At 36.7% G+C, this 23,319-nt stretch overlaps 2 protein-coding genes across 2 annotated transcripts in view; one reads left to right on the top strand and one right to left on the bottom strand.

The window, feature by feature from the left end:
* Nucleotides 1–5,573, bottom strand: part of LOC140140376 (uncharacterized) — a 37,867-nt gene extending 32,294 nt beyond the window's left edge. Inside the window, exon 1 of the mRNA XM_072162136.1 lies at nucleotides 5,297–5,573. Coding sequence (XP_072018237.1) covers nucleotides 5,297–5,386 — 90 coding nt within the window. The 5' untranslated portion in view covers nucleotides 5,387–5,573. The remainder of the gene's footprint in view (nucleotides 1–5,296) is intronic.
* Nucleotides 5,574–9,067: 3,494 nt separating this feature from the next.
* LOC140140906 (NADPH oxidase 4-like) overlaps nucleotides 9,068–23,319 on the top strand; it is a 41,262-nt gene continuing 27,010 nt past the window's right edge. Inside the window, exons 1-2 of the mRNA XM_072162660.1 lie at nucleotides 9,068–10,118; nucleotides 15,958–16,053. Of these exons, the coding sequence (XP_072018761.1) occupies nucleotides 9,990–10,118; nucleotides 15,958–16,053 (225 nt within the window). The 5' untranslated portion in view covers nucleotides 9,068–9,989. The remainder of the gene's footprint in view (nucleotides 10,119–15,957; nucleotides 16,054–23,319) is intronic.

The raw sequence follows: 23,319 nt of genomic DNA, 5'->3' as shown, positions 1-23,319 counted from the left end.
CGCGAAAACGCCGGGCGTGACATGGGTTCAATCAATGCAATGGTAGCCTCACGGTGACTTGGCAGTAGCACGATATATTCGTCCCAGAACACACCCGTATCGGATCGATTGCTTGACAAGTCTCCGGCCACGCCGTCGCGTGATTGTATAAAGTGTGACTCCTTCAACCCATTATGTAATGAATGACTTACGCGAAAGCGCCGGGTATGGTGTGGGTCCAATCAATGGTAGGGTATCAGAAACAGACACGCAAAAGTGCCATATGCCTTTTGACGTACGATCGTAAAATATTATTAATCAGGAAAGTTTTCTGTTCGTTTTAATGAGAAATGTAAATAATGAACCAAATGTTTTAACTTTTATGTCTTTTAATGAATGATGTATTTTGTCTGTGTTCTTAATTAATTTAATATATATTTCTACAAGTGTTACGTAAATTGTATAAAACAAAGAAATGTAAATACTTTTAATGAATTTTGATATATTTGATGTATGATTTTTGATGTTTATGCATTTTATGTTTTAAAAAAATCTTACATATATAGGGGTTATGTATAATTCTACAAATTGTTATGTATATTGTTTTTATGACACAGAGCCCTGTAATAGCAGATTTATCTGAAAGGTAGCCCTGTATAAATATGGTTTTAATAAATAACATAAAGTAAATAAACAAATTTGTGGAAAAAATGCTATCCAATTCTAGCTGCATTGTAAATGATTGACATTTATGTGATCATGATTCATTTTGTTTACTGGCCTGTCAATCACGGACTCATTATGACGATGCTTTATTAACACCACGGCACATCTTATATCTTAATCTGCTAAATATGCCGACAATTTTAAGGCGGATGTTTGAACTCGAAGATGTCAATAATGTAATATAGCATCTATTTCTTAGATAATAAAGATCGTGTAAAGGAGATGAATTGCTGTCTTTTTCTTTTCTTTTTCTTTTTTTTCGTTTTGATAGTGCCTTTTTTCTTCTTTTTTTTAATCAAGAAAGCTGCTTTGTCTTTTGAACCCTGTTTTGTTTTTGGATGTTGCTGCACATAATAAACAGTTTTAAACAATCAATTTATTTCTATCAATTAAATTTGTTCAGTTCATCTTAATTTCTTTGGATTTCGTTTTTTCTTTCCCTTTCTTTCTTTATTTCCTTTCTTTCTTTTTTCGTTTGCATGATCAGGCTATATGGTTCCGTCGCATAAATGACATCTATCTTAAAGGAGTATTTCGTGATCCTAGTATCATCTTTTTATGACATTTTTTAGTAGACATGGTAGATATGCTTGAAAAAATCTTATTTCCAAAATTTCAGTTGATTCCGATTTTGCATTATGCGAGTTATGCATGACTATGTGTATTACACTGCTCCATAGGCCACTGCTGTAATTTCGTTCTGGTACACCAGAATGTAATTCAAAATTGACGATATTTTTGCTAGACGAATTAAATCTGCAAGAATTATTTTTTGGACATAAACATTATGTAGCCAGAGGTTTCCAGTGGTATAAAAATCTCAATTTTTTGAGAAAAGTGAGGGATAATAATAATAATAATAATAATAATAATAATAATAATAATAATAATAATAACTTTATTTATACACGGTAAAACATGTTCAATACAATATTGATCTTCCACATGTCCGTGTGGATATTAAAACATTACTAAAATATAAAATATAAAAGTTTGTTAAAAGATAATTATAATGCAAAATGTACATAGACTAATACAATATTTCACTAAGAGACAAAAATTTTATAATAAATGAATATGATAAAATAATCTGCATCCATCCTCATATCATTGTTATTCTTCTTCTTCTTATTATTATTATCATATTATTATCATTATATTATATTATTAAATAAACTTTGTTTATATTATTAACATTGTTGTTATTATTATTATTATCATATTATTATTATTATCATCATATTATATTATTAAATTAACTTTGTTTATATGTTTTGTGTTACTCCCCCATTGGATGTTGTGTCATACTTTCATTGTTTTTAATTTTATCCATTGCTTGTTGACACTTGTATCCTTTTGGATCCATCCTTTGGTCGTCAGTTGGAACAAATTTTCACTGTTTTTATACATATTATAATTAATAATTAAATATAAATTTATTATTATTATTACTATTTATTATTATTACTATTTTTATCATTGAATTCTAATTATTTCATTATTTTGGGTAAGCCTGCTGCTAAAATATCTGGCCTGTAATATATACTGAGAAAAAAAAAATCGTTCCTCTATTTTGTTATAAAATATCCTTTCTTTCCTTCCTTCCCGGGTTTATCATGACTTAATAAGTGCATGCCCGACCAAGGGCGGATCCAGGACAGCTTCCCCCCGGGGTGCTTTAAAAAATATCGTAAACAAGTAAAAAAAATATGCGCTGAAGTGGGCATCGCGTCAGCTTATGCCGACGTGGGGGGGTGTCTGAGGGGTGATGTGCCCCCTCAGAAGTAAGAAACTTTTGAAAAATGAAGACCTAATTGAAGCGATTTGGTGGACCATTTTGTCAATATATAGTGTGTAAAATTTTAGTTTGAACATGTTGAAAAGTCGAAAATTTGTGAAATGACGGGGCTTGAAGCCTTTCGTGGACAAGTTTCCCCTATCATGATTGTTATAGGCCTATATATTGTTTTAAACATTAATTGGTAAAATTAATGTTGAAAGCAGAAGCGAAAATGGCCACTTGTTTATGCACTACGCAGGGGGTGTCTGAGGGGATGTTCCCCCCTCTGAAGTTGGAAATTTTGCAAAATGAAGACCTACTTAAAGCGATTTGGTGGACCATTTTGGTACTATTAGTGTGTACAATTATTTGAGTTTGAAAAAGCCGAAAATTTGTGAATGACAGCCCGTCCATGAAGCCTTTCGTGGACAAGTTTTCCCTATTATTGTCGTCTTGTGACTTTGGTGACAAAATGTGATAGGCCCTGCATATCGGCCGGCCCGCAGTAATTTTCAAATGCTTTTGGTACGAGGTCCCGCCTTCAAGCAATGGCTAAAATAAGTGCAGGCCCATATTGTAAGGCCTACTTCCGATATACCCGGGCCGACTCTGTGGTTTTTTAATAGGCATGAACCTACTCAATTATGTGCAATTTAACTTTTTCTCTCCTCCTTTTCTCCCTTTTCTCTTCTCTTTTTCTCCTTTTTTAGCTTTCCCCATTTTTCTTCTCTTCTATTCTCTTCTCTTCTCTCATTTCTTTTTTTGGTGGGAGGAGGGCCCGCCCCAAACCGCGCCTGCTGTAAAGTTAGTGACCAATACGGGGGTCCAGGGTGTTGGAAGGGGGCAGCGTCTCCTTGTCTAGGGAAATTTTGCATTTCTGAACTCAATTCGCGCAATTTGGTGCATACTTTTTCCTTTCTTTCTCTCTTTCTTTCTTTCTTTTCCCTCTCTCTCTCTCTCTCTCTTTTTTTTGCGATTCATACCCCGGGGTGCTGCAGCCACCAAAGCACCCCCCTGGATCCGCGCTTGTGCCCGACGGCCCCAGCACTATAAACATACTACGCCGCACCGCCGGGAGTTCAAGCAATCGATCGTGCATCAATCAACAGCAGCACAATACCCGCGGTATAAAAGGGGCGAAAGTGCACGGTGCGAAAATAGAAAGGGGCGAAAGTGCACGGTCCGAAATTGAAAGGGTGCGAACCGTCCAGCATTCTTTCAAGACATAGCATGCCATGCATGTGCAATGATGTGTGCAATATTGCATCATTATCTGGAACATGTGTGCATATTATCATCATTATTGAGGCATAGTTCTTATTCTCTGCACTAGATGGTATTGAAGAATAGGTCAGCCAGTGCAAGGAATGAGATGGAAAAAAACATCCTATCCTGCATTTGGGAAGAAGGCATCTCCCAATGAGTGTGGTTGGGAGTTGACATGGCAATTGGGAGGCTTGGTCAAGCACATTGTCATAGAGGTCAGAGCATGCTATGATAACATCTCTGATCAATTCATGAAAGTTGGAGATTTAGGAAGCTGCTGGTGGGAATATTACCATGGAATTATCATTTTTGAAGGAACATAAATGTTGAAAATGGGTTCTATCAATTTTTCACCATGTGGTGGTCAAGTTTGGACAAAACAAGAAATGGTAAGTGAAACATATTTGGGAGAAAATTACAGCTGTACATTGAAGGTGGCATGTTGTGGTAGTCCATTGGGAATGTAAATTAGTATGATGTTCCGTGTATATACTGACGTCATATCTGAGGTGACCAGGAGGCAGGAGCTACCATTTTGGTAAACTGAACTCGACTCGTGCGTTCTTTTGGTTCACATAAATCGAACAAAATTTTCAATAACGGGTAATAGTATGATTTCAATTTTTTATTAATGAAGTTACTTGTAGTTTTGAGGAATGACAAAGTTGTTTTTGGAAACTTAGATGTTTGTTTCAACTGATGATGTAGGATCGCAAGGTGAGTGAATTCGTGAAGAGATTTGCTTGTTTGAGTGATAGTAGGATACGGGATGTAGGCTAGTCCTCTGTGTTTGACCGGCTCCGACGTCTCAATTCACAACGTCTCAATTCGTACCTGCTTACCAGACAGCAATACTGCGTATTGCTGTATGGAACCAGATATAGCTACTTTCCACAAACAGTCAAAGACTGGAACTTACTACCTCACTCAATAACTACAATAGAAGACATCAAGCAATTCAAAGCAGCCGTCACAAACCACCTCAACCAGCAAGACTAATTTAATCCATGCGCACACCACATCCTGCGTGTATGACTCCACCAGGAGTGTTATGCAGTATCGATTCAGAGATACGAAAATGTCATACCGATAAATGATGTGTCTGTTTTGCCCGGTTTTTAAGTCTGCCTTGCGAACTAATAAGCTTATAATTTTTTCATAATCATGGCTTCCTATAGATACAGACTTTAAGGTACATATTTCGAGGTGCATAACAGACACCAAATTTGTGTCATAACAAACACCAAATTGGTGTCGATGACCTGACATGCATGCATTCTTTTGTGATGGTCTTTCAATTTGTGCCGAGTGTCCTTGGCAGACTTGACTATGCTTCAGTGGTCATGAAAGGATTCAAATAGATAACCTCTGCCCCACTAATCCCCAGCTATTGTCTGAAATTGCACCTCGGAAGATATATTATAACAACTCAGTCCCTCAAATGATAGTCATATAACGACCAAAAGATAAATGACTGACTATCATTGAGGACTGAGTTCCGCAGTCTAAGTTATAGGCTTCCTAATAATAAATTGACAGGCCTACCTTTATGTCTTCACTTTCAACAGGTTCTTTCTTCACTTCCACAGGTGACCTACTGTCCTCTTGCTCCGATGTCGCCTTATCTTTATCCATTCTCTTATGATTTTGTCGAATATAGCGAGAAGATGGTAATTTGACGATAAAATCAGAGTTATTTTGATGTCACGTCAGTGGATAATTTTTTTCGACAAACCTGTTTTGCCGGCCATTTTGAATTTTGACGTACGCTTGGGTAATTTCCTACTTGGTGCTCTCGGCACCGCACGCAGCAAACACAACAGCCAGGCAGTGGTTGTCGGAGAACTTGGTCCATAAAATAGTTTCATGTAGCAGGGGAAACTCTGCCTCGGTGCCCGCACTATTGAATACAATTAATTGATCAATATAATCAGTGAATCAGTCAGGAGGGGGCAATCGACCAATTTTGCGCAAAAAATTGCCGGCGCAAAAAGCCTAGAAATTTACGTGTTTTTTTTTGGGGGGCCGGGAGGGGGTTGATGCAACTTATGAAATATAATGGATTGTAGCTTTCCTCCAAGACAGGAAACAACAAGTTGGAGTAAGGAAAGGCTTGTCAGAATCAGGTGGTGGGCCGCATTGCATTCTCTAAATTCAGTAAATTTTCATCGTCAACCCGTGTAATTGAATGGGATTATTTTGAAATTTTAAAACGCTTGAAATATCACAAACAAATAGGCCTATGTTGATAAATAATATAAATACAAGCTAAAACCGTTGGGGTTCGATAATGAGCCCCACAAAACTAACCGACCGTTATATTGGAAAATGCCATACGCGGTTTCGCAAGTTGCCGGCTCGATCATGTCATCCGCCGCCTGGTCAGAATGGGCTGATAAGCGGCGTACCGCAGGGCTCGGTATTGGGACCAATCCTTTTCGTCCTGTCAATGATCTGCCAGAAGTGGTATCGTCCAAAAACAAAGATGTTTGCTGATGACACAAAGCTTTACAACAGAGTCCAGAAGAACAACTCTAAGAGGTGATGATATGCAGGAAGACCTAAACCATCTCAAAGATTGGTCAGATACGTGGTCCTCCGGTTTAATGCCTCCAAATGCAAGTGCATGCACATGGGAATCAACAACCCTGAGAGAAGCTATGTGCTAGGGGAAGAAGAAATCATGACGGCTAAAGAGGAGAAAGACCTATAGGTGTATACATCACAGACGATTGCACACCAATCTGCCGAATGCACAAAGGCAGCCAACAAAGCTATGACTATAGCCTGAGGATTATTAAGAGAACCTTCAAACACATTGACAAGGAGAGCTTCCCTATCTTGTATAAGGCATACATTCGCGGATTTCGCCCACACGTAGAATACTGTGTGCAGGCATGGAACCCCCACCTGGTAAAGACATCAAAGCCATTGAGAAAATCCAGAGAAGAGCTACCAAATTGGTTGCAAGCCTGAGGGAGAAGCCCTACCAAGAAAGACTTGAAGAACTGAACCTGTATCCCTTGGAGATCAGGCGACTTTGAGGTGACTTGATCGAGGAAATTCTCAACGGCTTAGAAGATATCCACCCAGATCAGCTTTTCACCATGTCTCATAACACAGACACTATAGGGGTCCAAACTTCAAACTCTTCAAAAGGCAGCTGAAGAAAGGTTTGAATTTGAGGAAGTTCTTCTTCTCCCAGCGAGTGGTGGATGTGTGGAATAAACTTCCTGAAGATATTGTTGGAGTGAATACTAGTACTAACCAGTTTAAAGGAAAGATTGATTAGCACTGGAAAAGCTTGGAAAGAAACTGGAGATGGGGTAGGCCTACTAAAATGCTTGAACCTAATCCTATCAATCCTGAAAGTGTAAGTGAAAAATATTTGGGGGAAATGCCCTTCCCCTTGCCTCCCCCCTCTCCGTAGCGCCCCACTGTGCAGAGACCACTTGTATTGGTGTATATGGCAGTACTGGAACTGTCAAGAGGACACGTCAAAGTGTTGGACAGGAAGTGTCAATGCGCTAATGAAGGAACTTCCTGTGTGGAGTGGATGTGGAGAACAACAGAGGTTTAAATTAAAATGATTAACTTGGTCAGTGGCGTGCGCAGGTTTTCAAATGTGGGAGCTGGAGGGGGGAAAACGGGTATCGATTCCCCCGACTGTTCAAAAACAATTGGCTCGCTCCACTCGTGCATCTAATTGCCCAGTCAATTTTCCTCCCGAGTGGGTGTATTTCCCCTGACTGACTGACAAAAGTGGGGGAAGGCCCCTTGCCCCTTTGCGTACGGCATGCATGCCATGAACTTGGTCAGAGGCCCTTTTGAATAATTTATTCCATTCATCAGGAGGAATGTCCACTATAGCTCCTTTGTATTGAAATTGTCTGGACATTGCTGGAGTAGAGTTGATATGCGGGATGCCAAACTTCTATAAACGTCCTTTCAGACCACTTGGAATAGCTCTTGACGTGTGTCGGCGGCTGCTGATTTGTGTGTGTTGCCAGAATCAGTGTCTAGATGGTGTTCACTAGTTTAAAGTTCTGCCAATGTAAACTTGGTCATAAGACAAGGTACCGATACACAAGTTGTCTCAGAGTATAGGTCGTCTCGAATTATACACGATCGAATGTTTTTCTTCTGCTACGTACAGCAAGAGTAAGATGACAGTAGCTATAATTAGGTCTATGTCATGGCAGGTCGGGATGTAAAGTCATGACCAAACTAAGAAGGGTACCGGTACTTGTACAATCTTTACGTGTTTTTATCCTCCTTAATGTCCAACGAAACATTGTCAGCTCTTTGAAACAGTGATCGCATCATCACAGCGCTGAACGTTTGGCTGATTCTGGATGGTGCGAGTCAATACTGGTCAGTGTGAGTTTTCTTCCTGTAGAGCCATCAAGTTGGTCATTGTTATCATGGTTATCCCCTCATAAGTAGTCTTCTATATTAAAGTGAATTATTTTGATAACTTCCTTCCGTAGATTGTCGAGGTGGGTCAAAAAAGACGCTAAGTGATCGCAGCGTTCGAAACTTAACACAGAATGTGTCGTCAACATAGCGTTTCCAAAGATTCGTGACCGTTGACTGCAAGATTAATCTCACCAAACGTGAAGCTATTTGGATTGACTCAATGAGTCCCTTTTCTGGGCTGGGTCTTCTTTGGAAAACTATCATTTTAAAACTTTGGGTATTAATTTTCCCTTGAATTTTAAGTTGTTGATCTCAACTGTAAGGTTATAAGCTTAAACAGATTGAGGGAACCTTAAATTGCTCGCACGCTAGAAACCTTTCTTTGATAGGAAAATTTTGCGTTATTACTTCTTTTGCCTCAGCTACTCTATATCTTTTTTCAGTTTTGAATATTAAAATTCCCAATACTGCAGACCTTAAATTGTTGGTGGTAATGATAGAGTCAAAAGAAAATGCGTGAATGATTTTTCTCTGTGTGGTCTCCGTATGATAGACCCTTACACATTTGCCTTGGCTCAAAAAATGTATTGGATTAAATTGCTTCTTGATAATCATTTTAACAGTCTTTGGAAAACAATTGAGTTATATGCATTAGATCGCTTGTTTGGCATGATGCCTGCCAAGTTCTTGTTATCCCAAGGTGTCCTCCATCGTTTTAGTTGAACAGGTTCACGATGACTATACTTGTAGAGCGCCACATCATGACATAATGTGTTTTGCACACCCGACAATCATTAGTAATCGGGATACTATAAAGTAAAAAAGTAAATATTTTAACTCATTAATTACCCATTTCCTCACAGCGCATTTTACCATTAACACTTTGTATTTAAATAGATTTCAAGGCGAATTCCACCGAAGACAAACCAAAAAGTCACGCCAAAAATACAGCTCAGTATATTGTGTTATAAAGTTTTTGTGCGCTCGATATTTATATGATAAAACGAGAGATACTGTATTTTAATCATGCATGACCTCAACTTTGAGGTCATCCTTCAAGAGACTCCCATAGAGATTTTTGACCAGACATATGTCGCCTCAAGCTACTACCTGTCTTCTATAATGGTATCGACCTGAGGTTTAAAGGCTAAAACGCCGGTGTTGTTGGTTTCCCGTGTTTCGAATACCCATTGTATACGGAAAGTTGACTTGTCTGTTGGTTGAAACTTGTCAACTCAAGTCACTAGTTTGGATCAGCTGTTTATACCAAGACTCTTGTCCTGGGTTATTTTGGTTTTTGTCCGGCCCGGCTTCTAAAGTTTTACCATTCGATGGGACTTTATATCATAATCGGAATAACACATCATGATAGTTTCAATGATTCTTCAAGATGCTTGTCAACTTTTTACCGTCAATTCAGAGTTCAGGAAAATACAGACTTCTTGTCAATTGAGTTTGAACTTCGAATGAGGCGATGTTTTGTATAGGGATGTTTAAGTCGCATTTACAAACTTCAGAGCTTTACCGCCAAGTCGCTACTTGTGGATTATTAATGTTTTGATATTCATATCCTGAATGTCGGAGAGACAAAAGGGACAAACCGTGATACGGAATACTTGAGGAAGGCTTATGACATCTTGACTTCTTGTCATTTGAACTTTTTTACTAAGTCGCAGTAAAAACTTCAGAGCTTCGTCAACTGCTACTTCTTGTGGATTTAATGTGTCGACATTCGTCTCATATATCCTGAACTTTGGTGCTACAATTTCAGGACAAATCGTGATATATTTTGTTATTTTTAATACTTCACCCGTCCATCATGAGTAGACAACAACAGCAAGGCAGTATGCATCAGCGCCAGAATGCAAGCAACTCGAGACAAATCAGGAAATCCCGAGTCTCCATATGTTCATGGCTAAGAAATGGAGGATTTAAATATATTTTTGCGGTAAGTTTTTGCACACATCATGCTGGCGTGGCAAATTAATTGCTTAACTATCACAGTAGGTAAATCGACGTGAGATTTTAAACATGTTGAACAAAACTTTTTCATGTACTAGAGTATACAACATATTGACTATCTAAATTTTATATTAAAAGTTGTTAATTTATATCAATAAGCGGTAAATTTTCAACAAAATGACTGAAGTCTGAAGAATTTGTGATAAAATATTCTTAAAGATATGTGGGGGTTTTGAGGTAAAATGTGTCACAAATAATGCATAAATTCGTGAAAGTTGACACAAGACACTAATGATAATTATAGACCTACTCAGCATAGGCCTACAGTTGCAGTCTGTATGCATGGCTTGAAGCAAAATGTCTCGTAACCAATGTCGCGGGTCGGCGCGACCGATATTGACTTCCGTATTGACAGCTCGACAGGGCTACAACTTGCTCAGGCTTAAAATGCTTTTTCCGAGCATTTTAGGAGCTTTTAGGCCCGGCTTTTAGGCACTAAGACCTTGCATTATTAGCTTGTAGTGCATGTCTTTGATTGTGTGTGTGTGGGGGGGGGGGGTGCACGTGACATGGGGTGTGTTGCATGGGTGGGGACTGGGTGTAGGCCTATACCTGTGGTGTGTATAAATACTTGGGACTTGAAGAATCAGGGGAAAAGAACTTTCAAAATACTCCATTTTGTTTGTTTGTTTATTTGTGTTTGTTTAATCAGTAGGTTTAATGGCCCTGAGTGTCGCGTCGCTCGTCGGTGGTGACTATAGGGTATAAACCTAGTTCACGATTAGACGCATCACCCTCCTGACATTTTAATAGTCTGAAAAAGTAAACTTTGTCCTAATTTTCAGCAGTAAACAATGCAAGTGTAATATGAATCCCTGTTGCAATCTGATACGAAATGCTTCATGGGTGCGATAGATGCAATCACCTTTTATTTGTATGCAAAATCTAAACTTCAAATCGCAAAGTACGGGTCAAACATAAAGTCTCCCAAAGAATTATGTTGTTTTCAATGCATTTTGGTAAAACAATATCACTAGGATCCACAACATGCTCATCTAAGCAGGGCACAGTTCTTTAACCCCAATAAATTTGTATCATTGAATGACCTCTGAAAATGTGGGTACAAAAACTCATACCCTGCAACATGTGCAACTTGAGGTCAAATTGTACACTATGATTGTTTAATTGAGGTTACTGAACTATGTCACTGGGATGAGGCCATTTTGGTCCATAAATGTTTGTACTTCAAGTGTGCATGGACACTTTGGATTAAATCCGTCTCTAATGACAAATAGTACAAATATTCGGAGATCCCCAAATATATTCAGACAAACTTTATTAAAGTATTATTGTTTTTAAGGTGGCTGTGTACTCTCAGACATGCATGTAGTAAAAGTGCAATAACTTTGTAATTATTCGCGCAAAACATATAAAAGTATACATTTTTATGAAGGCAAGACATCAATAAATCTTAATATAAATACAGATTTGGGGGTAAAAACAACAATTTTGAAGAAAATCACAAAAAAGTGAGTTTTTGGCAATATTTGTTAGGTACATCATAACAAAAAAACACTCTTTCCAAAATATTTTATTTTGTTTTTAGCTTAATCTTGAGGCTCCATTCCAAAAACGTTTTTTTTATTTTTTTTATATTGGCCTTATTTTTTGAGATATTGACCATATAAGGCATCAAAATGAACTTTTTAAAATTCAAAAACGCCTATTTGCACAAAATGATGCCCAAAATCGGAAATAGACCAAAATATAAAAAATGAGAAAACCGTTTCTTGAGTCGATCATGCTTTTTACGATGATCATATTTGCTTACCTATAGATGCTGTATTTATTGAGTTATCGTGTACCTAAATCGTCATTTTACCGAGAAAATGAACATTGAAATAATGGCCGTTGAAGTTTAAAGTGGTCACATTTTGCACTTTCATCGAATCTCACAGGAGAATGCGACAGTTTTCGTTTTTGTAACTTATATTACGTGAACATCGGGTAAATCCACAGCCCCTTGAGAAGTTTGAGCGAAATCCATTCATAACTTGATATTTAAATCGGGGAAAGAACTTGAAAAACCCACATTTTATCAGCTAAAACGGAGCCATTTGACCACTAGGTTTTTGTGAAATCAGTGCTTCCGTGGTGTTTCCATAAGATGGGCCGCGCATGCAGATAAGCGTCGCGTATGCGTCGCGTATTTGTGCGTTAACAAATTGCGCGATACGCAACGCGATGAGTTGTTGCGCGCGTGTACCTTGCTGGTACAACAAAGATTTTCTTTCCTTTTCAATTTCAAACACGAGTGGAATAGTGAAATAAAATCCTTAAAATATTGCAGTTGGAGTTTACAAATCTGGATTTTCATTCCTTGTATTTATAAAAAACATAACAAGGTACAAACATATCATAAAAACTCAATTTTGAGAAAGAAACAATGGCTAGAGTACACAGCCGCGTTAATAAACACAAACAAATACTAGTACACTGTCTGCGTATTGGTCATATGATAGGTTAAGCGAAAACCACAACAACGATAGCAACAGTTTGCAGACTAAACCACAGACTTTTTCTGAATTGAATGAACAAAGTCGATATATAAATTTGTTCTTATTTGACAGTTTAGTCAACTTTGGAGTAGCCACAACTTTATATACATACACTTGGATAGAACCCCACATAGGGACTTAAATTGTCTTTGGTCTTTGAAAACTAAAAATATAATTATATATAATGTAATAAGGACCACAAATGAGTGTACTTTTTGTGTTTTCATCCTTGGTTTAATCCTGAATAAAGTGAAATGTAATGAAATATTCGATATCACAGTGGTAGAGGACTTCATATCTTTATCATTTTCGTCTATATTTTGTTGAAATAAATGAGCGTTCATTATTTTGTTCACATGTAGTACACTATTAATAATAATATAAGTTGACGCGAAGAAGAAATAGGACCTATATATGAGTCATTAATTTAAAACTCACCTGCCATATGTTTTGGTTTCGAACCTGAACCCTAAACAAGAATAGTCTTTAAAAAGACAATTGTCGCTAAGACAGTAATCTAAAAAAGTGTCATGTCCCATACCACATATAAACAGTGCACTGTATTAAATTACTAATTGCTAACAGAAACATATCAATTAGTTAAAAGCACATTTCATTGTTGTTTTACTTACACGTATCATGTGTATTAGGCCATGGAGTCTCATTAACTTTATGTAGGTCTATATCATTTATTATGCTATTCTCATAATTTCTTTGAACGACATGATATTTTGTATAATATAATTGTATTATATTAATTGCAGTCATAAAATAGTACTTTGCAAGGCGGTCCTTTTTATTTTGAAGCAATGGCACGCAGTTTAAATACCAGTTAAGATAAGGATAATGAACTGAGTGCAATACATTCGTCAAGATAATCGCACGCGCCGTGGAGTTATTGCATTTAGCTTGAGAGCCGATAGGCTCGAAAGCTAAATGCAATAACTCCATGGCAAGTGCAATTATCTTGACGAATGCATTTGCACGAGTACATTATCCGTCATACACTTTGAGTGTAGGCCTATTAAAACAATAGGCAATATTAATTGCTGCATTCATTATATTAGTTTTAATATTAGGGAAAATATCTTACATTTTAAAAACACCGTCAGGACATTGACCAGCTACGTAGCATTTAACTGCATGGTAAAGAAAATCAATCCCTGTAATCAATGGTATCGATTGCGCCATACGTCATACTTAGGTAACTTATTCACGCATGGTTTAATTGACTTGACTTTATGTTGTGATCATTTAATATTGTGGTTTCGAACACAGAGAGCACTGAACCAGTTGGAAACGATCGATTTAGATGTCAGACTAGTACTACGGTGAATATCAACTGGACTTTATAGCTCTATAATTTGAACTACTTATATTAAAACACACGACATTGGGATTTAACAATTTGTTCAGTATTATCATAGGCCTTCAAACACATGTGTTTGAAGGCCTACTCTCTAAATGTGAAAGAGTGAAAAATCACTCAAAAAGAGTGAAATCTCACTCTTTCAAAGAGCCATCTGAGTGACAACTCTTTTAGAGTGAAGCTCACTCTCAAGAAAGAGTGAAAAAATTCACTCCGGAAAAGAGTGAATCAGAAAAGAGCATTTATTTATTTATTTATTCATTTAGGCCTATTTTATATACAAGAATATCACAGCAGTTCATAACAGCTCCTAGGCCTATGTGCTTTAAATTGTTGTGAGGCTATAGGCCCCAGGTTAGGGTAGGGCCCGGTCTAGGAATATTGAACTGGTCTAAAGCTTAAGCACATATACACAATGTGTCGAACTTCAGTGTGGGATGAATGATGAAAAACTATGGATTTAGTGAAGCTAGTCAAACTGTTCAATGGTGAGTACACGGGTGTACGACATAACACTTGGCAAATGCCATGTTTACGGTCACAGTCTGGAGAAGCGTGATGCGACGTAACCTACATATAAGCTTACATATGCGTACATGTAAACCGGCAACTGGGCCGGTAACAAACTGCTCACATATGACTTAAGCTTACTGCCGCCGTTGTCTCCAGACCAAGTGTATACTTGCTACGAGTTATGACCTACACATAAATGTAATCACTATTGAGTATGCTGTCTATTTCTTCATCAAATCCGCTTTCTTTTCGCCATTCATTCACACACTGTTCGCCATTTTGTTACACAAGTTCAACAAACATCGGCCGATTTTCGGCGCTTCTGATTGGCTGACAGTTCACTCCAAGAAAGAGTGAGATTTTGCGGCACTTTTGAGCGAGTGAGGCTCACTCGAAATCGCGAGTGAAATTATGTGTACTGTTTTCACTCTTTTAGAGCTAAAACCCACTCTTTTAGAGCTAACTTAAATTCACTCTGAAATTCAGAGTGGTTTTTCACTCTTTTACATTTAGAGAGTATGGTATTATAAAGCATGATCATGATATTATGCGCTAGTGTGTGTTTCCCGGGCCCGGCTATGTTATTTTAGATATAGGCCTACATGTATTTCATTTGTAAAATGCTGAATATTTTGCAATGGTGTCATCTTGTATAATTATGATCCACCTGTTTTTGGCCCTTTTTAATTAATAGAAGCTCGATTATTCTCATTTGATGTTTGATTTATTTGAGGTCATTAATCATAATTTATGACAATGATATTTGCAAGGGTGCAACTCTACTAGTCTTATATCCCAACCCTAAACCCTAATCCTAAACTCCGTAAACGAGGACTGGACTCAAGTCTAGCGAGTTGCACCTTATTCGGTAATTGTACACTATTATAGAACACCGTTTGTAACTATACCATTTTAACACCACAGAATGTATATTTGTACTTTTTGTTGGTATATATATCGAACAGACAATTATATAGTTATGTGATCTCTGTGTCTAAAGCGCCACCTAACTCTACTTTATGGTTATGTGAAAGTAGTATTTCTAGTATTTGAGCGTGCACGTATTATCTAGAATCTATTGTTTAGCGTGCAGGTTTTAGATAATGCATTGTTTAGCGTGCAGGTTTATATAATTTGGGCTGTGAAGGGTATTTCGCGAAAATAATGCACGGGAGAAGAATACATAACGATGAATAGAAACGGGCACTAGAAGTGTATAGTTGCATAATTGCTAAAACAATTACGGTATTATTAAATTTATTATGATACATATATAGTAGAATTATTATCATAGCATTGTTCTAATTATAATATTATTCTGTTGTTGCTGGCGTGGTGTTATTATTACGTAATTATTATTGTTAATTATTATCATTATTTTTCAGACCATTTGGTTAGCTCTGAATGCCGGTATATTCTGTTGGTCCTTCTATTTATATAAACTTGATGTCCGGTATCACTATCTACGACAGATGATTGGGGTGAGTATTGGAATAGTTATTTGCATTCATCTGTTCATAATTATGCTCTGCATGCTAGTTCAACATGAAAAATCTAAGTTTTGAGGTCTATATTTTCTCTAAATATCAAGAGATATCGTAAGAACCACTGAACCAATACTAAGCTTGTTTGTGTCCATTTTAATGCATTTTTCATGCCGATTCCAAATATGGTCATGAAAAGTTACAATTCTGAAATTTTTGGGAAAAAAAAGAAAGCTGCAGTCGACACCCGAGTGGCAGAGCCCGAGTGGGGGAGAGTTACAGATGTTCATGTATACATCCAGATGTTATATTGGAATCCCAGGATAGAGTTGCAAGTACATTTTTATTATATTAGGCCTATATAGTGCTACGACCCAACATCAGATGAAAATATTATGGTACAACACAAAGGGACAACAAAGAATTGAATTCTCTAATTGATTTAGGAAATAGAATTAAATAAACAATACGTCTATTATTTGTTTCTTTTATCCTAAAAACAATGGCACAGAAAATGGGTCACTGGAAATCACCGATATAAATTGGTATCATTGAATGGCTGTAAAAGGATTAATTATACCAGATGTGTTGAATATACTTGGTTTATGATATAATGATATTGTTGGGTTTTTTTATAGTGAAAAATGTTTGACCTATGTATATAAATTATGCAGGCCTATACAGTGGAAACTCGTTGATAAGTCAAGCTTGATTTTCAGGTGTAATGAATTCCTGATGTGATCATTTGATGGATAAGACAAACTAAATTTTGTGGCCCCACAGATTTCGTATTAAAGAGTTTCCACTGTATATGCCATAATCTTTTAAAAGACATCCACACGTATCGGTATCAAATTAGCAATACCTTCATTACTGACAGATACATACAGTGAGATGTGCTGGGATGAATATACCTAACAATTTTGGGACACCCTATATAACTCTCATGAGAACTTTGAATGAACTCGTATACAGTATAAGTGAAGAAACATACACATTTCCAATCGTGATGTGGGAAAAAGATCAAGCAACATCTCTAAAAATAATAAAGAGCATGAAGAGTGATTTCTTGAAAGGATTTTGTGAGAATGTGGTCAACTCAAAATGTTATGGTTATACATGAATTCATAATTTAACATGAAATACCGAATTTAAAAGACGCAACTACATTTTTTTGACAAAGTAAACAACAAAACGTTTTCGTAAAATTTTACAAGAGGGCAATAATCCAGGGGATACTCAAGTTTGGTTTGGTTAGGGTATGGGGGGGGTGACTGAGAATATGAAAGTGGACCCATCGCTATAATTTTAAATAAATTTAGACCCATCGATATGCCAAATTATATCAAATTTTCCCCACGGTGGCAAATTTCGAAATTTTTGGATACGGTGTTTTTTCCGGGGTAAAAATGAGAAAATTTGAAACAACTATAGTTACTATAGCAATATACCAATGTCTAGGCCTATATTCAAAAATTGGCCTAGAAATAAAGGTCATTGAAAATTAGCCCCATGATTGCCGAACATCCTATATGTATGATCATGAGCTATCATGGCATACTGAGTAACATGTGGGGAGTGGCAAGAAAGGTTGCCCGGAAATTTATACGAGTTTAAATAGGCCCTGATCAAACGTTTTAAAACATTAATAAAACTTGCTGGCAAACATTGTATGTTTGAGAGCACAAATAATGCGATGTGTGGTGCTCCAGGATCTGTGTTGAGTTATCATCTGTCAGAATAGGGAGAACTTTGATCAGCACTAGGGACGCACCATTTGATTCGCAGGGGAATGTGATTATTTTTGGGGGGGGTTGCACCTTAATTGCACAGGTGCTTTAGTTACTTTAACAGGAATTATATTTACTAGCAATATATAATTATATTACTAGCAATATTACCTTGTATATTTGAAAAGAGTATCACTGAAGAATGTTAATGAAAATCATTTATTGAAGGACATAAAAAATGAGTAAAAATTACTCAATGTTGAGTAATAAAATGAGTCAAACGGAACTTAATAATTATTGATTAAATTTTTACTCAATTTGGGTAAAAAATTAATCAACATTGACTTCTATTCACTCATTTGGTGGCTCAGTTCCCTTATTACTCAACATTGAGTAGTTTTGTATGAATATTGCTATATTTATTTACCACCACCAATAAAATATTTAAAACTACAAGTTATAGCCAAGTGGTTCATTCATCACAAAACAACACTTTTACTTCATTATTTGATTGGTTTTAGCATAATCTGTAATCATTATAGATTATGCTAAAACCAGTCAAACCACATTGAACAATGCTATTGACAATGTTCTTGAAATTGATTTATTAAACAATACTACTATTTACCTTCAAACAATACACAAACCAAACCTTTAGGGTCAATATGCGAGAACAATGTTAACCACATAAACATGATAAACGAAATTAGGCTATGTCGATTTAAATGGATGAACAAAATCGTTCAACTATACAGGCTATCAAAAAGCTATAAAACCCATCGATTTCGTGATCCTAGCATCCTTTTTCAATGTCATTTTTTCAGTAGATATCCACGAAAAAAAGCTTATTCCCAAAATTTAAACTATTTAAGTTGATTCCGATTTTGCGTTTCAGATGTACTACAAAGGCTCCATGGCCATAGCCCATAGGCCACATTTTTTGACGATATTTTTGGAAGAGAGAGATTTTGAATTAATTAACAACAAAAACGGATGGGTAGGCCTACCAATCTTTTTGATACAACCTGTATAAAAAGTAAATGATACGTAAAGTGAAGTTTGGCATATGTTTCTTCATGTATTTCCGTTATGGATTTTCAAGAATAGCTTTTCAGGCTTGCTGTTCTATATAGCGGATCCCCAGAGTATTTAATGTTTAAGTATGTTGATTTTCTGAGCAAAAGGAAATGGGATTAAATAGAATTCTTTTGCTAAATAGTCCTTTGAAAAAAAACCAAAAAAACCAATGGGCAATATTTCCAAATGAAAGCGCATGCCAGAAATAAGTTTGTCCTGAAGTTGACCTTTATTGTATTTTGGTTGGACAACTTTCGATTGCTTCCGATCTGTAGTCAGGGTCAATGTCAACAACCCAGTAATACTTCAAATGACTAGGATAGAAAGTAAATGAAGTAGTAGGCAGACAAATTGACCACACCAAACCAGATGTTGTATAACCATGGTATGACCAAAGATACTCAATTGGTATGACCAGAGAAGATGGTATGACTGACATTTAGCTACATTTATACAAAACCAAAAATGCACGTAACAAACATAGCAGACTGATTAGGCATACACTCTAAGAAATCGGGTTCTAGATAGACCTGTTTTGTCCTCTCAGGAGAACCCTCCCTCTTAAACCTCTAAAAAAAGGTTCTTTCATTTTGGAGAACCCTTTCTGAAAACGCTTGGGGGGGCGGCCATTTCGATGGTTTTGGAACCATTTTTGGTTCTAGGGGTTCTCCTGAGAGGACAACTTTAGAACTTTTTAGAACCTCTATTTCTATTTAAAAAAACCTTTTTCCCCTGATGGCATTCATAGCAAGATGATTTGATACATGATCATTTATGATACAAGCTGTATCATAATGATGGTACCGGTACCGATTTAGTCTCCATTGATATTAATGGACGAGTTCACACATAAAAATTCAATACATTTGTTTATTTATTTATCTATTTATATTTTTTTTTATTATAACAACTGTACAATACAATACAAAATCAATCACACATCAAATCCAAATATAGACCTATTTACGAGTAAGAAATTAGTGGAAAAACAACTTATTTCTCGGATTATCCAAGAAAAAGGTAGCACTAATACCTAATTCATCAATTGCAATCAGATGATATTAGAAACAATATTTAGAATTTATTTTAATGAATGCAGTCAAGGAGCTTCAAGGCTTACAGCACTTCACCTTACATCTTTACTACATTATTAGTAAACACAGACCTGACCTTAATCTAAGGGCAAGGTCGTGAACCAGATTTTATGATTTCCAAAAGTAACAAATTAGTTATCGTCATATGTTTTTGGGCGGGTGCGGCGTGCCGCACCCGCCCTGTATTCTCTGACTATTGACCTACTTTCTCACATGCCGCAGTGTTGAGAAAATATTCGTGCCGGTTATATCCCAAACACCCACAGAGGTGATAGTTTACGGCGAGTTTTGTAATTATTACTTGATTTTGATATGTAAGTAATACGATAAAGTCGCCATAGGCAGTAATTTGTTTGTATTAAAAGAAATAACAAAAATAATTATTTAAGTAATAGAAATACTATTTGGAAATTGCAGCAAGATTTGCAGATGTTTTTATTTGAACAGTACCAGTTCACCAGTTTTGCTAGTTTTCCTAATCTTTGGGCTAAATTAATAGCATCGTGAAGGTCATATATATCATTTTATACTGAAACGGAGAGCCAAAATGCGATTTCAGATTTTTGGCCTGTTTTTAAGCTTACCTCCCGTGTGTTGTCAATGGCCGAATTCAGCTTTTGTCAAATTCACATTTAGAGAAGAGTCACGATGCTCACGTGTTCGTGGTAGTTTTTGATCGTTATTATACATTTAAAAATGATTGCATGGCTCTGCACAAGGTATATTTTTGTAAATATTTGGATTTGTTTACCTGTCGATCGTCAGTTTTTGCCGTGGGTTGAAAATACGGCAGAGAAATTTGTCATGAAGTGCGTGCGAAATTGGCCTCAAATTTCACTATTTCCGCTAGTATTGTACTGAGATCTTATAATATTGTGTAAATAATTTTGTTAGGAAAACAATAAGGTATTACATACCGTCTATGAATAAATATTCAGGACAAAATTCAGGTTTTTCATGTGTTGTTTCAAAGAATTTTAGATTTGTCATTTTGAAATTCCCCGGCCAGCAATCGTCTGGGAACGTAAACAAGTTTTCCTAAAAATCGTAAATTTCCTTAAAAACGACTTTTGTTGATCAAACTTTGGATTATTTAAGATGTAATTGTTTAAGGATGTAGAATTTTAAGATATTTTGGAGTATTTTTATGTTTTACATGGTCAAAATGGGGTCATCAGTTTGATTCCTGATTTAAAAACACTTTAGCAATTGTTCTAGTTATTAAATTGTTGATTTCGTCATGTTCAAATCTTTTCGAAAGTGAGCGCCTGACGCGGAGTGACTGCGCGATATCCATATAGTAACGGAGCTTACGCTTTGAACGCAGCCGCCAAAAGGTTCCATGAACGCGTTCAGGAGAGTATAAAAGGCCGTGCACAACGCAAATTAATCAGATTGCTTGGTGGACAATAGTCCACCCAAACCTTCACTCAGTTTGAAGGTAAGCACTGCCAACCAAAGCAAATACGCCCTACTCTGGAGCTCAGATTGAGCTAGGGCAGGACCGCGACACTCCGGAGGACAGCAGAGGACAGAAAAATGTGACTCTCCTGCTAGTCTCCTACACAACCAGTTAATTATGTTTTTGTTCATACCGCATACAGTCTGGCCCGCGCCCGAGACTAGCAGGAGAGTCACATTTTCTGTCCTCACATCGGTATAGGCCGTCTGCACGTTAATTGTACGGAGTGTCGCTTCTCTACCTTTATTTTCTCTGGCTAGGGGCAGCTTGGCTGTGGCAACACCCGGGTTGTTATGCACTCCGGTGTTTTGGCCTAGCGCCTATGCCTATTGTGCAAGTGACTTGCCGCACACATGCACAAGTCCAATGGAAAATTATGCACTGTATTTTGTGTGCATTCATTGTTGCATGGCAAGTTCGTATAGGTGTACAGAAATGGATACTGTACTCTGTAGTCGGCCTACTAGGCCTTGGCCTAGCCTATGACTATGTCATGTGATGAGAGATTCTGTTGATTAAATTGTATTTTTATGCTTCTCGATTATTCAAGCAGATAGTATATACTTTTCGGCAGCATTTATTAGTAATTTATTTGGATTTAAAGAAGAGAAATAAGGAAATATCGTCAAAAGAGATTGTGTTTTTACCAGTGTTTACTTGTATTTATGAATTGTGATGTGATAAGACAAATATGAGAGCAAAATAACAATACAAGATATAACAAAAGAAGCAAATATAAAACAGAATTGTCAAGTCTCATTTTTTACCTGTTACTTCTCCTTTCATGCATCACTGATTCCACATATCTTGGGGAGAATTCTAGTCTTTGATACTACGCTACCACTTGTATGTTTAGAATGCTAGTCTTCTCCATCAGTCGTTTACAAAAGTATTAGGGGCAAGCTCGGTCCCGTTACAATACTGATAGCTTAAGGCAGCTGTGTACTCTCAGACATGCATGTAGGAAAAGTGCCATAACTTTGTAATTATTCACGCAAGACATATAAAAGTATACATTTTTATAAAGGCAAGACATCAACAAATCCTAATATAAATACAGATTTGGTGTAAAAACAACATAGATGAAGAACATCACAAAAAAGTGAGTTTTTGGCAATATTTGTTCGGTACATCATAACAAAAAAACATTCTTTCCAAAATCTTTTATTTTGTTTTTATCTCAATCTTGAGGCTCCATTCCAAAAACCGTTTTTTTAGTTTTTTGATATTGGCCTTATTTTTTGAGATATTGACCATATAAGGCATCAAAATGAACTTTTTAAATTCACAAACGCCTATTTGCACAAAATAATGCCTAAAATCGGAAATAGACCAAAATATAAAAAAATGAGAAAACCGTTTCTTGAGTCGATCATGCTTCTTACGATGATCATATTTGCTTACCTATAGATGCTGTATTTATTGAGTTATCGTGTACCTAAATCGTCATTTTACCGAGCAAATGAACATTGAAATAATGGCCGTTGAAGTTTAAAGTGGGCACGTTTTGCACTTTCATCGAATCTCACAGGAAAATGCGGTAGTTTTCGTTTTTCTACCTTACATTACATGAACATCGGGTAAATCCACGGCCCCTTGAGAAGTTTGAGCGAAATCCATTCACAACTTGATATTTAAATCGGGGAAAGAACTTGAAAAACCCACATTTTATCAGCTAAAACGGAGCCATTTGACCACTAGGTTTTTGTGAAATCAGTGCTTCCGTGGTGTTTCCATAAGATGCGCCGCGCATGCAGATAAGCGTCGCGTATGTGTAGCGTATTTGTGCGTTAACAAATTGCGCGATACGCAACGCGATGCGTTGTTGCGCGCGTGTATCCTGCTGGTACAACAAAGATTTTCTTTCCTTTTCAATTTCAAACACGAGTGGAATAGTGAA

The sequence above is a fragment of the Amphiura filiformis genome, chromosome 19 (assembly GCF_039555335.1).
Source record: "Amphiura filiformis chromosome 19, Afil_fr2py, whole genome shotgun sequence".
Lineage (NCBI taxonomy): Eukaryota > Metazoa > Echinodermata > Ophiuroidea > Amphilepidida > Amphiuridae > Amphiura > Amphiura filiformis.
This window is presented reverse-complemented; position numbering and strand designations above follow the sequence as displayed.